Genomic DNA, 14,284 nt, shown 5'->3' with positions numbered 1-14,284 from the left:
TCTGATTTATCACAGTTTAACCCAAATCTCTTTACATTGAAATGACACAATAGAACAGTTTCACAGTTCCGATTGAGTGATAAATTAAGTTACCTCAACTCCTGGCACTTGTGCAGCCCGGGTCCCAGCCGCTGGATTCCTTCACACTGAATGTGGCAGTTCCCCAGGTCGAGGAGTTTTATTGTATCACAGAGTCCGATGACATGAGACAGGACCGCGCAGTCAATCGGGGTCAGTGTCATTCCACTGAATGAAAGTGTTTTCACAGATCCCAGTGTTTCCTGAGCCAGTCCACGATTCTGAGACTCAAACAGGTAGTGCAATGTGTTCAGGAGGCTCCTTTTACCAGCCTCACTCCATGTGTTTCCACTCTGGCGTTTAACCTCCTCCTTCACCCAGTCAATCACCCGGCAGGTTGTTTCATGAGGAAATGGACCCAGAAACTCCACCAGGCCCCGAGCTGTCATTGGGTTGGAGAGACCAGCAACAAAACGGAGAAATACCTCAAATCGCCCATCTGTCGTGCTGTGAGCTTCAGTGAGGAATTTCAGGATATCCCCGGGATGTGGATTCAGGAATTGTGCGACTGCAGCTACAAACTCTTGGATGGTGAGGTGTGGGAATGTGTACACCACACTCTGGGCAGAATCCTCTCTCTCCAAAAGCTCCATCAGGAACCCGGACAGGAACTGGGAAGGCTGAAGATTGTACTTGATCAAATCTCCATCTGTAAACACAATCTTCTTCTTGGACACTCCTCTGAAGGCCATCTGACCAACCCTGAGTAACACATCATGGGGGTTCTCAATCTCACGGCCGTGGTTTTTCAGGATGTTATAAATATAGTAGGAGTACAGTTGGGTGATGGTCTTGGGAACTCGCTGTGGGTCCCTGACTCTTTGTGTGAAGAAGGGGCCCAGTGCCAGAGCGAGGATCCAGCAGTAGGAGGGGTTGTAGCTCATGGTGTACAGGATTTCGTTCTCCTTCACATAATTGAAAACAGCTTCCGCCACCGTCTGATCTTCAAAATGTCTGATGAAATATTCCTTCCGTTCCTCATCAACAAATCCCAGGATTTCAGCCCAGACACTGATATCCGCCTTTTCCAATAAATGTAACGCAGTGGGGCGGGTGGTCACCAGCACTGAACACCCTGGGAGCAGCTTGCCCTGGATTAAACTGTACACAATGTCAGACACTTCACACCTCCACTCGGGATCTGGGCACTGGTGCTTGGGTTCTGTATCTCTCCGACTGTCTGCAAAATCGATTTTGTGTTTGAATTCATCTAAACCATCGAATATAAACAGTAATCCCTCTGGGTTCTTCCAGACTTCTCTCAGGAAATTCCCAAAGTAAGGATACTGATCCAGAATCAGTTCCCTCAGGTTTATTAGACAGTTAATACTGTTTAAATCTCGGAATTTGAAACTGAAGACAAACTGGAATTGTTGGTATATTTTCCCCATGGCCCAATCATAAACAATCTTTTGTACCATCGTTGTTTTCCCGATCCCCGGGACTCCGGCCACTGCTGCTGAACTCCCAGATTTGGATTTACTCCGGGAAAAGCTGCTCTGGAATAACTGATCAGTACGGATTTTTTCCAGCTGTCTGCGGAGTTGTTTCTCTCTATAATCCTCATGGTCTCTGCCTCTTGCCAGCAGCTCATGTTCCACCAGTGTCCGATCTCGAACAGTAGAAATGACCGTGAGCTCAGCGTATCGATCAGCCAGCTGGAAAACCTTCACCTTCTCCGTCATCAGGATCGTGTTCACTCTCAGTGTTTCAGTTTGTGCCCGCAAAGTCTCCTTGTGTTTCTGTTGAACATCTTCCATGGGAACAGAGAACATATTCAAAACGTTAAATGGCTCATCTGACAAAAAACTTTATAACGGTATTTCAGCATTCAGTGTTTGAGATTACATGAATAAATTCAATGCTTCCATGGATATTAGGACAGAAAGTAAAATTCTGTTCACAGACACGGAATTGACAGCAATGGTGTCCCTGAAAATGTCCAAACCTCATGTTCTGGTTCAAGTTATTTGTGAAGGTGAACATTCCCCTGATTGCACTTTCTGAGGAAGCTTAAACAAGCATCACTCCCCACTACCATCTTAACTACATTCTACAGAGGCGTGGTTGAGAGTGTGCTGACCTTTTGCATCACAACCTGGTGCTCCAGCTGCAGTGCTGCCGACAAAAAAGCCTTGCAGGGGGTGGTTAGGGGAGCAGAGAAGGTTATTGGGGTCTCCCTACTCTCTGTCCAAGACCTCTTTCAACGTCGATGCCTCCAGAAGACACGGTACATCATTAAAAACCCCTCACACCCTCTCCATGAACTGTTTGTTCTTCTGCCATCAGATAACCGTTACAGGAGCATCAAAACTAAAACCACAAGGCTACTGAACAGCTTCCTCCCACAGGCAGTCAGACTGCTAAATAGCTGCTCTACCTGACTCTGCTTTGGACACTTTTAACTTGCACCGGACACTTATAACTTGATTTTAACCGACATGTGGCTGTTGTGTTTTATTATTTATTGTTGTGTTTATTATTTAGTGTTGCGTTTGTAATGTTATGATTGCACTGCTCCTGGGAAACGCTGTCTCATTCTGCCCTGCAGAGCTGATGTACGGTTGGAATGACAACAAAGTTTTTGAATCTTGAATATCCTATTGCAATCCTGACTGCACTCCCGTTACAACAACATTTCACTATATTTAAAGCATTGTTTGCCTCATTAACAGAGGATGTTAATGTTGATCTGGTGTGGAACTATGGAGAGCAGGACACTGTGCATTTTGGCAAATCTGCACACTGGGGAGTCACAGGTGTCCACTGCTCTTGCATCAAAACAGGAGCTGAATACGCGGGAAATACTCAAGTCGGGCAGCGTCTGGGGGAGAATCACAGTGAAGTTGCGGATCGATAACCCATCGGAATGACAGGAATGAAAATGGGTAGTTTTCAATCGCAGTGATGGAGGGTTGGTGGAAAGATGGAATCTGTGTTCATGGAAGAAGCCACAAGGGTCTGTCTCAGTGATGTACATCGTGTCTGTGGGAGAGGGTGGTGAAGTCTTGGCAACTGCTACTCATCAGTCTTGCTGTGGGGGTATGGGGCGCTGTCTAATGAGGCCTCCGTCTGTCAGAGTCGACCATGGATGTCCTGCCCCTGCAAGCCGGGACACTCCGATATGGAGAGGAAGCTTCTGCCGATGTAGCAAGCTCCCTCTCTCCATGCATCTGATGTACACAAAGGAACGACATAGACTGACACAGCTTGGCACCAGAGGTGTCGCAGGAGATGCCAGTCTGCGTTGAACACCATTTAACACTGACTCAGGGACTCCAGCTCCAGGCTTTTCCCATTGGGTTTACTCCCAAACTCTTCCCCATGAGGGGTTACAGTTACAAGGCAGTGGAGTTTTGAGATCAGAGTTTTCTTGTTCCTGGGTGAGCTGCCAATCACAGCCGACAAGCCCCATCTGCCCAAAGCGACTGGTTGTAAGGCACCAGTAACCCACCGCTGCCCCTTCTCCTGTCAGAAGAAACGCTTCCACCGGGATTAGTGGCTAAACCGCACGTGAAGGCCAAGAGCTGGACAGAGGCTACTCGCCACTGGGAGCATTTAATAGGTCGTGGCAGCTCATCCGCACTGTCACCCCCCTCCCCCCCCGGTTATAACAATCTTAAGCAACCAAGGGGCACTGTATTATTGACAATGAATCGGTAAATTGGTTTATTATTGTGACATGCACCACTGTAAAATGGAAAACTTTTCTGCATGCGATCCAAATAGATCATTACATCACATCGGTGCAATGAGGTTGTACAAGGAAAAATGGAACAGAATAGTTCAGGGAGACAGTGTTTCAGTTGCCGAGAAAATGCAGTGCAGGCAGACGATAAGGTAGAAGGCCAAAGGATCATTGGGAGGTCAGCGTTGAGTTTTTTTGGGACTATGTTCCTAAACTGTAGAATTCAACACCTTAAACTACAGTACTGTGCAGAAGTCTGAGGTGTATATTAGGACTGACACATTTTGTCTTTTATTTTCTAGTTTGCACTTTATCCCGTTGTGATGCGGTTTGAACGGCATCGTCTGGATGAAAGGTGCTTTAGAAATAAGTTATTATTATTATTATTATTATTATTATTATTATTATTATTATTATTATTATTATTATTATTATTATTATTATTATTTTAGCCTAAACTGGTAAAACTTGAGGTACAGGCACAGCCAAGCACACTCATATCTCAATTGATAGGAGATTTCAGGCTATTCTCGTGGTGTATAGTGTTATGGGTTTTCGAAGATTTACACAAGTATCGCCGTGTGGGCCTAATTTATTAATACTATTCTGTAAAGCCTTTAGGATGATACCAGTTATTGATATTACGACTGGGATAAATAATACCCTGTTCGTGTTCCATAGTCTTTCATTTTGCCCTTTCAATTCAACATATTTCTGGTATTGTTTTTTACTAATTCGTTTCTGTCAGTTTTGTGTGTTTGGAATGGCTATATATATTTAAAAAGTTGATTTTGCTTGTTTAACCTGTAAGTTACATCCGAACGCAGATCATGTATTATCCTATCCGAAATAATGATCGGACGCAGTATGATAGAAAGGACCCTAACTCTAAAATTGGAAGAGGCATGTACGTTTAGTAAATTATGGTGGTTTTCATCAGTTGTAGTTTAAGCAATGTTTTTGTGAATGTTCTCCGCCATTTTATTGTGCTTGTACAAGTAATGAGATTTAGTTGAACTACTGCAGGATCTTGTAAAGTCAGATTGTTTGTAGTTTCTCTTATAATTTTCAGCATATATCGTCTTGGACCTATGAGTTGTTCATTCTGTATTATTGATAACTACATGTGTCAACATCCTTGTCCTGTATTGCTACAATGATCCCTTCTGTTTCTGGGAAGAGGTCTCCAACTCTGAGACAGGGGCTCGACGCTTCCTTGTCGACATCTAATCAGCTCAGATCGTGTGGATGTCCTCCGTGGGGAGTCAGACTCTTCCATTGGTTAGCGTTTTCTACTGTTATGATAGTTTCTTCATTTTTATGGGTTATGCTTTCATTTACGTTCAGTGATGTGTACCCCTTATTGGATTTGCATATGAGTGTATGGAGTGCTGAATCCTGCTTGCGTTATGAAAGTATGTCAATAGAGCTAATTGTAGATTTCAGAAAAGGCAAGATGAGGGAACACGACACACCAGTCCTCACAGAGGGATCTGATGTGGAAAGAGTGAGCAATTCTATATTCCTGGCTGTCAATATCTCCGAGTATCTAACCTGGACCCAATATATCGATGCAGCTACAGAGAAGGCACAACAGTGGCTATATTTCATCAGGAGTTTCCAACATCACTTGAATATTTCTACGGGTGTGACTTGCAGAGCATTGTAACTGGCTGCATCACCGTCTGGTTCACGAGGAACGGAGTAAGGCGCACACTCAACGATTCAGGAGCAACTTCTCCTCTACCATCCAGTTTCCGAATGGACATTGAACCCATCGAAAGTGACTCACTAATCTATTTTTAAATTGCTATTTCTGCACTACTTATTTAGTTTAATATTTCATATAATCACACAGACATGCACAGCTATATATGTTCAACTTCCAGGCCCTGAAGCCACTTCGCTGCTCAGCCAGATCCACCGTCTGACAGGCCACATGTCTCGCATGGATAACTCCAGGTTACCGAAAGCAGTACTCTACGGAGAACTCTCTCAGGGCGAGAGAGATCGTGGTGCCCCGCGCAGGAGGTACAAGGACCAAATTAAGCAGAGGCTCTCTCAGGTAAATATGGAGGTCAACGACTGGCAGCCGCTGATCCACGGATAAGCCAGGAATTCTGAGGAACCCAGAAGAGCGACTGCTGAAAAGAAGAGGGGATGCAAGAAGGATCCAACTACCCAAGCGCCTGCATCCCAGCTGTCCCTCTGACCCAACTGCTCCTGAGTCCACAGATCCAGAATTGGCCCCTATCTTCACCAACAATCGTGTCGTCATCCAGTACCACCACCCCCCTCACAGTCACTCACACACACACACACACACACACACCACCACCACCCCCCGCACAGACACACACACACACACACACACACACACACACACACACACACACACACACACACACACACACACACACACACACACACACACCTATTTGGGAAGAGAACAGGATTTAGGGTATGTTTCATGATCATTAATGCTTGGTGGAACCCCGGAATGTCCATGCTCTCAAATCCTTTTGTTCCCCAGATCTGGAGTACCTGGTGCTGCTGTGTAAACCTTTCCGGCTGCCAAGGGAGTTGCCGGCTGTTATTATCACAGCTGTATAATAACAACATCCCCCAGTTGTGTGTTACTCCTCAGTGTCCTACCATTTACCTTGTATGTTCTACCTTGGTTTGACTTCCGAAGTGCAATACCTCACACGTGTCCGCATTAAATTCCATCTGCCGTTTTTCCGCCCATTCCTCCAACTGGTCCAAATCCCTCTGCAAGCTTTGAAAACCTTCCTCACTGTCCACTACACCTCCAATCTTTGTATCATCAGCAAATTTGCTGATCCAATTTGCCACATTCTCATCCAGATCATTGAGATAGATGACAAATAACAATGGACCCAGCACAGATCCCCTTGGCACACCACTAGTCACAGGCCTCCACTCAGAGTAGCAATCCTCCACTACCACTCTCTGGCTTCTTCCATTGAGCCAATGTCTAATCCAATTTACTACCTCTCCATGTATATCTAGCGACTGAATCTTCCTATCTAACCTCCCATGCAGGACCTTGTCAAAGGCCTTACTGAAGTCCATGTATACAACATCCACTGCCTTCCCTTCATCCACTTTCCTGGTAACTTCCTCGATAAACTCTAATAGATTGGTTAAACATGATCTACCATGCACAAAACCATACTGACTTTTTCTAATAAGTCCCTGTCTATCCAAATACCTGGAGATCCTATCTCTTAGTATTCCTTCCAATAATTTATCTACTACCGATGTCAAACATACCGGCCTATAATTTCACGGCTTACTTTTTGAGCCTTTCTTAAACAACGGAACTACATGAGCTATCCTCCAATCCTCTGGCACCCGATCCGTGGATATCGACATAATATTTATGCCAGGGCCACTGCAATTTCAACACTGGTCTCCTTCAAGGTCCGAGGGAATACCCTATCAGGTCCTGGGGATTTATCTACTCTGATTTACCTCAAGACAGCAAGCACCTCCTCCTCTTTAATCTGTATAAGTTCCATGACCTCCCTACTTGTTTGCCTTGTTTCCATAGACTCCATGCTAGTTTCCTCAGTAAGTACAGATGCAAAATACCCATTTAATATCTCTCCCATTTCTTTTGATTCCATACATAACCGACCACTCTGATCTTCAAGAGGATCAATTTTATCCCCTTTAATCCTTTTGTTCTTAACATACCTGTAGAAGTTCTTAAAATTATCGTTCACCCTGACTGCCAAAGCAACCTCATGTCCTCTTTTAGCCCTCCTGATTTCGTTCTTAAGTATTTTCTTACTGTTTTTATACTCCTCAGGCATCTCATTTCCTCCCTGTTGCCTATACATGTTATACATCTCTCTCTTCTTCTTTATCAGAGTTCCAATATCCCTCGATAGCCAAGGCTCCTTATTCTTATTCATTTTGCCTTCAACCCTGACAGGAACATACAAACTCTGCACTCTCAAATTGTCTCCTTTGAAGGTCTCCCACTTCCCAATCACATCCTGTCCCAATCTACGATTTTTTAGATCCCTTCTCATTTCTTCAAATTTGGCCCTTTTCAGGTTTAGAACGTCAACCCGAGGACCAGATCTATCTTTATCCCTGATCAAGTTGAAACTAATGACGTTATGATCACTGGAACGAAAGTGTTCCCCGACACAGGCTTCCATCACCTGCCCTAACTCATTTGCTAATAGGAGATCTAATATTGCATCCTCCCTAGTTGGTACATCTATATATTGATTTAGAAAGCTTTCCTGAACACATTTTACAAACTCTAATCTAGACGTTTAACAGTATGGGAGTCCCAATCAATGTGTGGAAAATTAAAATCCTCTACAATCACAGATTTCTGTCTCCTGCGGTTGTCTGTTATCTCTTTGCAGATTTGCTCCTCCAATTCTCGCTGACTATTGGGTAGTCCATAATACAACCCTATTAATGTGGTCATACCTTCCTGTTTCTCAGCTCCTCCCATATGGCCTCAGTAGACAAGCCATCTAATCTGTCCTGCCGAAGCACTGCTGTAATATTTTCCCTGACTAGCAAAGCCACCACCCACCCTTCATCCCTCTGTCTCTATCACGTCTGAAACATCGGAACCCTGGAACACTGAGCTGCCAGTCCTGCCCCTCCTGTAGCCAAGTTTCAGTAATGGCTATGATGTCATAATTCTACGTGTCAATCCAGGCCCTCAGCTCGTCTGCCTTTCCCACAATTCTCCACGCTTTTAAATATACACACCTCAGAAGATTATTACCAGCACACACAACCTTGCTATTTGTGACTTTGCATGAACTACCAACATCATTTATTTTTACCCCCGTTCCACTATCTGCTCTGGCACTCTGGTTCCCATCGAGTTTAAACCCTCCCCAATAAAACTAGCAAACCTCCCTGCAAGTATATTGGTGCCCTTGTAGTTCAGGTGTAACCCGTCTCTCTTGTACAGGTCCCACCTGCCCCAGAAGAGGTCCCGATGATCTAGAAATCTGAAAACCCTGCCCCCTACACCAGTTTCTCAGCCACGTGTTCATCTGCCAGAGCATCGCACTCTTACCCTCACTGGCACGTGGCACAGGCAGCAATCCGGAGATTACTACCCTCTATCTCCTGTTTTTCAAGCTCTCTGTACTCACTCTTCAGGACCTCCTGACTCTTTCCTGTCATTGGTACCGATGTGTACCACGACATCTGGCTGATCACCCTCCCACCTCAGAATGCTGTGCAGGCGATCAGAGACATCCCTGACCATGGCACCCGGGAGGCAACAAACCATCCCGGAGTCTCTGTGACGACCATAGTATCTCCTGTCTGTACCCCTGACTATGGAGTCCCCTATCACTACCGCTCTCCTCTTCCTCCTCCCTCCCTTCTGCACTGCAGAACCAGACTCAGTGCCAGAGATCCGGCTGCCGCAGCTTGTCCCAGGTAAGCCATCCTCCCCTCCCCCCAACAGTATCCAAATTGGTATACCTATTTTGGAGGGGAATGGCCACAGAAGAACCCTGCATTAACTGCCCTTTCCCCTTCACTCGCCTGACGGTAACCCAATTACCTCTGCCCAGTTCCTTAGGTGTAACTACCTCCCGGAAGCTACTATCTATAAACTGCTCAGTCTCCCGAATGATCCGGAGGTCATCCAGCTACTGCTCCAGTTCCCTAATGCGGTCTGTTAGAAGCTGCAGCTGGATGCACTTCTTGCAGGTATCGTTGTCAGGGACACTGGATGTCTCCCTGACTTCCCACATCCTGCAAGAGGAGCATTCCGACATCTTGCCTGGCATATTCTCTAGTCTGAACAAAAAGAAAAGAAAATCAGAAAAACAGATGGTTGAGTTGGTTGAGGACGTTTGGGATGGGCTCCTAAATGCTAACAATTTTCTATAGGGGCACAATTTTGTGCATCCTGACTGGCTGCATCACTGCCTGGTATGGGAACTGTACTTCTCTCAATCGCAGGACTCTGCAGAGAGTGGTGCGGACAGCCCAGTGCATCTGTATGTGTGAACTTCCTACTATTCAGATCATTTCGGAGATAGGGGGTAAAAAGTGCCCGAAGGATCATTCTGGACCCAAGTCTCACTAAGCACAAACTGTTCCAGCTGCTACCATCCGGGAAATGGTACCGCAGCGTAAAAGCCAGGACCAACAGGCTCCGTGACAGCTTCTTCCACCAGGCCATCAGCCTGATTAATTCACGCTGATACAATTCTATTTCCACAATTGTATACATAAATACAGACTCACTGCACACACTTTACTGTAATCGTGCTGCTGGCGCAGAAAATCAATTTTCACGACATGTGTCCATGATATTAACCCTGATCCTGAAAATTTTTATCTGGCTGTTGTCTCATTTTTTTTAGATCTGTTATTCATCATCCTCATACTGTCCTCGTTCATATCAATCCAAGTGCGCTCCAGTGCACATGGGGTTTTCCAGAAATTGCTATTTCAGTTCTTGTTTTTTTGCACATCTTCCAGATCTGTTTCAGACCAGGGTATTTTACCAAAAGTATACGTCAATATGGGCACAGTGAGTGTTTATTACCTAGAGGGTAAATAGAGGGTCACGGGGTAGTGTGGGGTTGGTACTCTTTTTAAAGGAATACATGGGTCGGCACAACATCCAGGGTGGAAGAGCCTGTACTGTGCTGTAGTATTCTAGTGTCTAGAGTCTAGTGACTAGGGTCATGTCGGAGTCAACTATGTTATAGATGCTCCTAGTTATACATGAATGTGCAGGAAATGCAAGGAAATGGTCAATAATATAAGAAAGGATACCAAAGTATATTTTTTTTCATTCCCAGATATATAAAGAGTAAAAGAACGGAGAGGGTCGATATCGGACCACTAGAAACTGCTGTTGTAGTTGCAGTAACGGGTGAAAAGGAAATGCCAGACAAACTCTGTGCAAGTCACTGGCAGAATTCCAAAAGGTAAAGAACATCAGCAAACAGAATTGCGTGTAGTGCTATTACAAAGGAGAAGGGGCTTGGAAGATGAAAGGTCTGAAGATAGAAAAGTCACCTGGACTGGGTCATACAGTGTATCAGGAGCCTGCCTAGGGTGTGTTGGGATTCCCAGAGCGTTAGGACCTGGAGTGAAGGCTTCAGCAGAACCAACAGCTGGATTAATAGAAAAATATATTGTAGAATATTCAGGCTGCAAAGAGAGATTCGTTGAATTGTTGCTTGAATCCAGAGATCAGCGAATGATTAATGGCGAATTTTGATTCCCAGGCTTTGCCAAGTCACAGACTAACACTTGAGATGTGGTTTGAACTGTGCATTTGATCACTCACCTATCAGCTGAGTGGGTAATTCAGATAAACCTTGGCCGATGTTCATGTATTCCTGTGGATCAGGACCTGTTTAAATATAAAAAAAAATCCATGGAAACAGAGCTAAAATAATTAAAATAACTAAAATGTTTATCTCAATGTGCCTTTGTGTTCAGTGCGTGGTTTTAACATACCGAGTTCCTGTATTTCCCTCAGTATTCTGTCCAACTTTGGTAACTCAGTCCTCCACATCAGAAAGGATTCCCACATCGCCCTCCGGGCCCGGGAGCCTTTGCCATTCACCAAACTGAGGAAGAGTCTGGAACTCTCTGCCCGGTTTCCCTTCTCTGTCAGTTCAGTGACTTTCTACAAAAGGAAACAATGGACTTATTGTGGAGCAGACAGACAGACATGGAGAATGTGCAGGAAAGTATCTGTTCGTGGTCCCAGTAGCTTCAGAACAGATGCAGTCACTGGGCTGTTGCCTCATCCTCTCTGGGTTCAGTCATTAACAGAGAAACAGTAACTGAAGGAAATTCTAAATCAATAGTGTGTAAGAATAAGGATTTACTGACACCCTGCAGTAGATGCAATGTGATTAATTTCCTTGATCTGTCAATGTGCAGCATTACATCAACAAGACGTGACAACAAGAACGGGAGAGAGGGGAGAGAGAGCAAAAACAAATGGATGGCGGGCATCACTGAATCGTGGCTGACAAAAGTTTATAGTTGGGTCCTTAAATCCAAGGATAAATATTGAATCGAAAGGATATGCAGGTAGGTGAAAGTGTTGGGTCGAAGCTGCTGTCATTAAAAATGAAAAGTCCTGAGAAAGAGGTGATATCGGATTAGACGATGAGGATGTTAAGAAACTGCGTAGGTAAAGTGACCCTGATGGAAATTATATACAAGCATGTTAACAGTAGCCAGGATGTGGGCTACAAATTACAACGGGAGAGAGGAGAGGCATGGAAAAAGGTCAATGCTAAAATTGTCACGGGGAGTTTCAATATCCAGGTAGCTTCGGAAAATCAGGTCGGTGCTGAATCCCAAGTGAGGGAATTTATAGAATGCCTATGAGATGGCTTTTGAGAGAAGCCTATGGTTGAGGCCACTATAGGAAAGGCGGATCTGGAGTCTGTGTTGTGTATTGCACCAGATTTGATTAGGGAGCTTCAGCTGAATAGACTCTTAAGAGGCAGTGATCATAAAATAGCGGAACTCAGCCAGCAGGTTGAAAGGGAGAAAGTAAAGTTAGAGGTATCAGTGCTACAGTAGAATAAAGGAATTAACTCAGTATGAGAGAGGAGCTGGGCAAAAATAAATTCGAAAATGACACTTAACAGGGACAATGGCAGAGCAGGAATGGCTGAAGTTTCTCGGAGGACAAACAATCACAATGATGAAGAATTATTCTAAAGGGAGGATGATCAACCGTGGCTGACGAGGTAGTCAAAGCAGCACAAAAGCAAAGGAGACGGCACAGAAAATTACAAAATATAGTAGAAAGCTGGAGGACTGGGATGTTTTTACAAATCAACAGAAGGCAATTAAAAAGCCATAAATAGAGAAAATATGAAATATGATGGCAGGCAAGAGAATGATGTAAAATAGCTTACCAAAACGTCCGTCTGATATATGAAGATTGAATGAGAGGAGAGTGGATATTGAACCACCGGAAAATGACAGTGGAGAGGTACTGTCAGGGGGCAAGGAAATGCCGGAAGGTATTAGTCGGCATTTTGCGTCAGTCCTCACTGTAAAAACACTAGAACGTGCCAGATATTGGAGAATGTCAGGTGGCAGAAGTGAGTGTATTTGCAATTATTGCGGAGAAGGCGCTTGGGAAGCTGAAAGTTCTGAAGATAGATGAGTCCAGATCAACTCACCCGATTGCTTCTGAAGGAGGAGGCTGAAGAGATTGTGGAGACATTAGTAATGATCGCTCAAGAATCACTGGATTTTGGAATGGTTCCGGAGGACTGATCATTTTAAACTATCGGCCAGTTAGTCTGATCAGCGTTTGGGAAGATGTCTGCGGTCGATAATTGAGGATAAGGTTTCGGGGTATTTGGACGCACATGATAAGAAAAAGGTCAACATCCATGGGAAGGAATCTTGCCTGACAGAACTGTTGGAATTTTTTGAGAGAACAGCATGCTGGGTCAACAACGGAGAGTCAGTGCAAGTTGTTTACTTGGACTTCCCGAGGACCTTTGACCAGGTGTCCCACGTAGACCGATGAAAAAATGGACACATTAGTTGCAATTGGAATGCAGTATAGTGAGGGACATGGCCATATACTTTAGCAGAAATAATGAAGACGTAGACTATTTTTGAATCTGGGAGAAAATTCAGAAATCGGAGTTGTAAAGAGTCTCTGGAGACCTGGTGCAGGATTCCGTGCAGTTTGAGTCTGTGTTAGGAAAGGCAAATACAATGCCAGCATTCACTTCGAGAGGATCAGAATATAAGAACAAGCACTGGCCAGACTGCACTCGCATATGTTGATCCCCTGATCAGAGAAAATATGTGATGGCGTTGTGAAAAATCCAGAGAGGAATCTAACCGAACAGAACCAGTGATGTTAAATCAGATTTTGATGGGAATGGATCCTGGATGCACCTGTCCTGGCTGGAGTGTGGAAGGATGAGGGGGAATCTAATTGTAACCTGTGGAATATCGAAAGGCATTGAGAGGACGTGGAGATGATGTTTCTAAGTGGGGGAGTCTAGAACCAGACGGAACAGCCACAGATTAGAGGGACGTCCATTTAGAAAAGAAATGAGGAGATTATTTAGCTGAGGAGTAGTGAATCTGTAGAATTCATTGGCAGTGACAGCTGCGGAGACCAGGTCATTGAGTATATTTAAAACAGAGGTTGGTATCTTCTTGACTAGTCTGGTCAGCAAAGTTCACTGGGAGAAGGCAGGAGAATGGGGTTGAGAGGGATAGTACATCACTCATGATGTAATGGCGGAGCAGAATCGATGGGCCTAATGGCCAATTGTGCTCTGATGCCTTATGGTCTTATGATGTATAAAGACAAAAGAAGATTAAGGAATGTCAGTGCGGCTGTCTTATAATGGAGATGGTTACTGCCTGGCACTGGTACCGTAAAATGGTAATGACTTCCTGAATGCAGGCATGGGTTTCCTGATTAACTGAGGAATTATGAATTAAACATTGAATAGTCTTCAAGCA

General features: G+C 44.6%; 1 protein-coding gene across 1 annotated transcript in view; it reads right to left on the bottom strand.

Annotated features, from left to right (window-relative positions):
* Positions 1-11,440, bottom strand: part of LOC140722506 (NACHT, LRR and PYD domains-containing protein 12-like) — a 42,966-nt gene extending 31,526 nt beyond the window's left edge. The window contains exons 1-3 of the mRNA XM_073037230.1: positions 11,273-11,440; positions 11,100-11,165; positions 94-1,831 (exon numbers count right to left, since the gene is read on the bottom strand). Of these exons, the coding sequence (XP_072893331.1) occupies positions 94-1,831; positions 11,100-11,165; positions 11,273-11,348 (1,880 nt within the window). The 5' untranslated portion in view covers positions 11,349-11,440. The remainder of the gene's footprint in view (positions 1-93; positions 1,832-11,099; positions 11,166-11,272) is intronic.
* Between the last annotated feature and the right edge of the window lie 2,844 nt (positions 11,441-14,284).

Source organism: Hemitrygon akajei, unplaced genomic scaffold (genome assembly GCF_048418815.1).
Source record: "Hemitrygon akajei unplaced genomic scaffold, sHemAka1.3 Scf000078, whole genome shotgun sequence".
In the NCBI taxonomy this organism is placed as follows: Eukaryota; Metazoa; Chordata; class Chondrichthyes; order Myliobatiformes; family Dasyatidae; genus Hemitrygon; species Hemitrygon akajei.
Note: the sequence above shows the minus strand (reverse complement) of the source record. Positions and strands in the feature narration are given on the sequence as shown.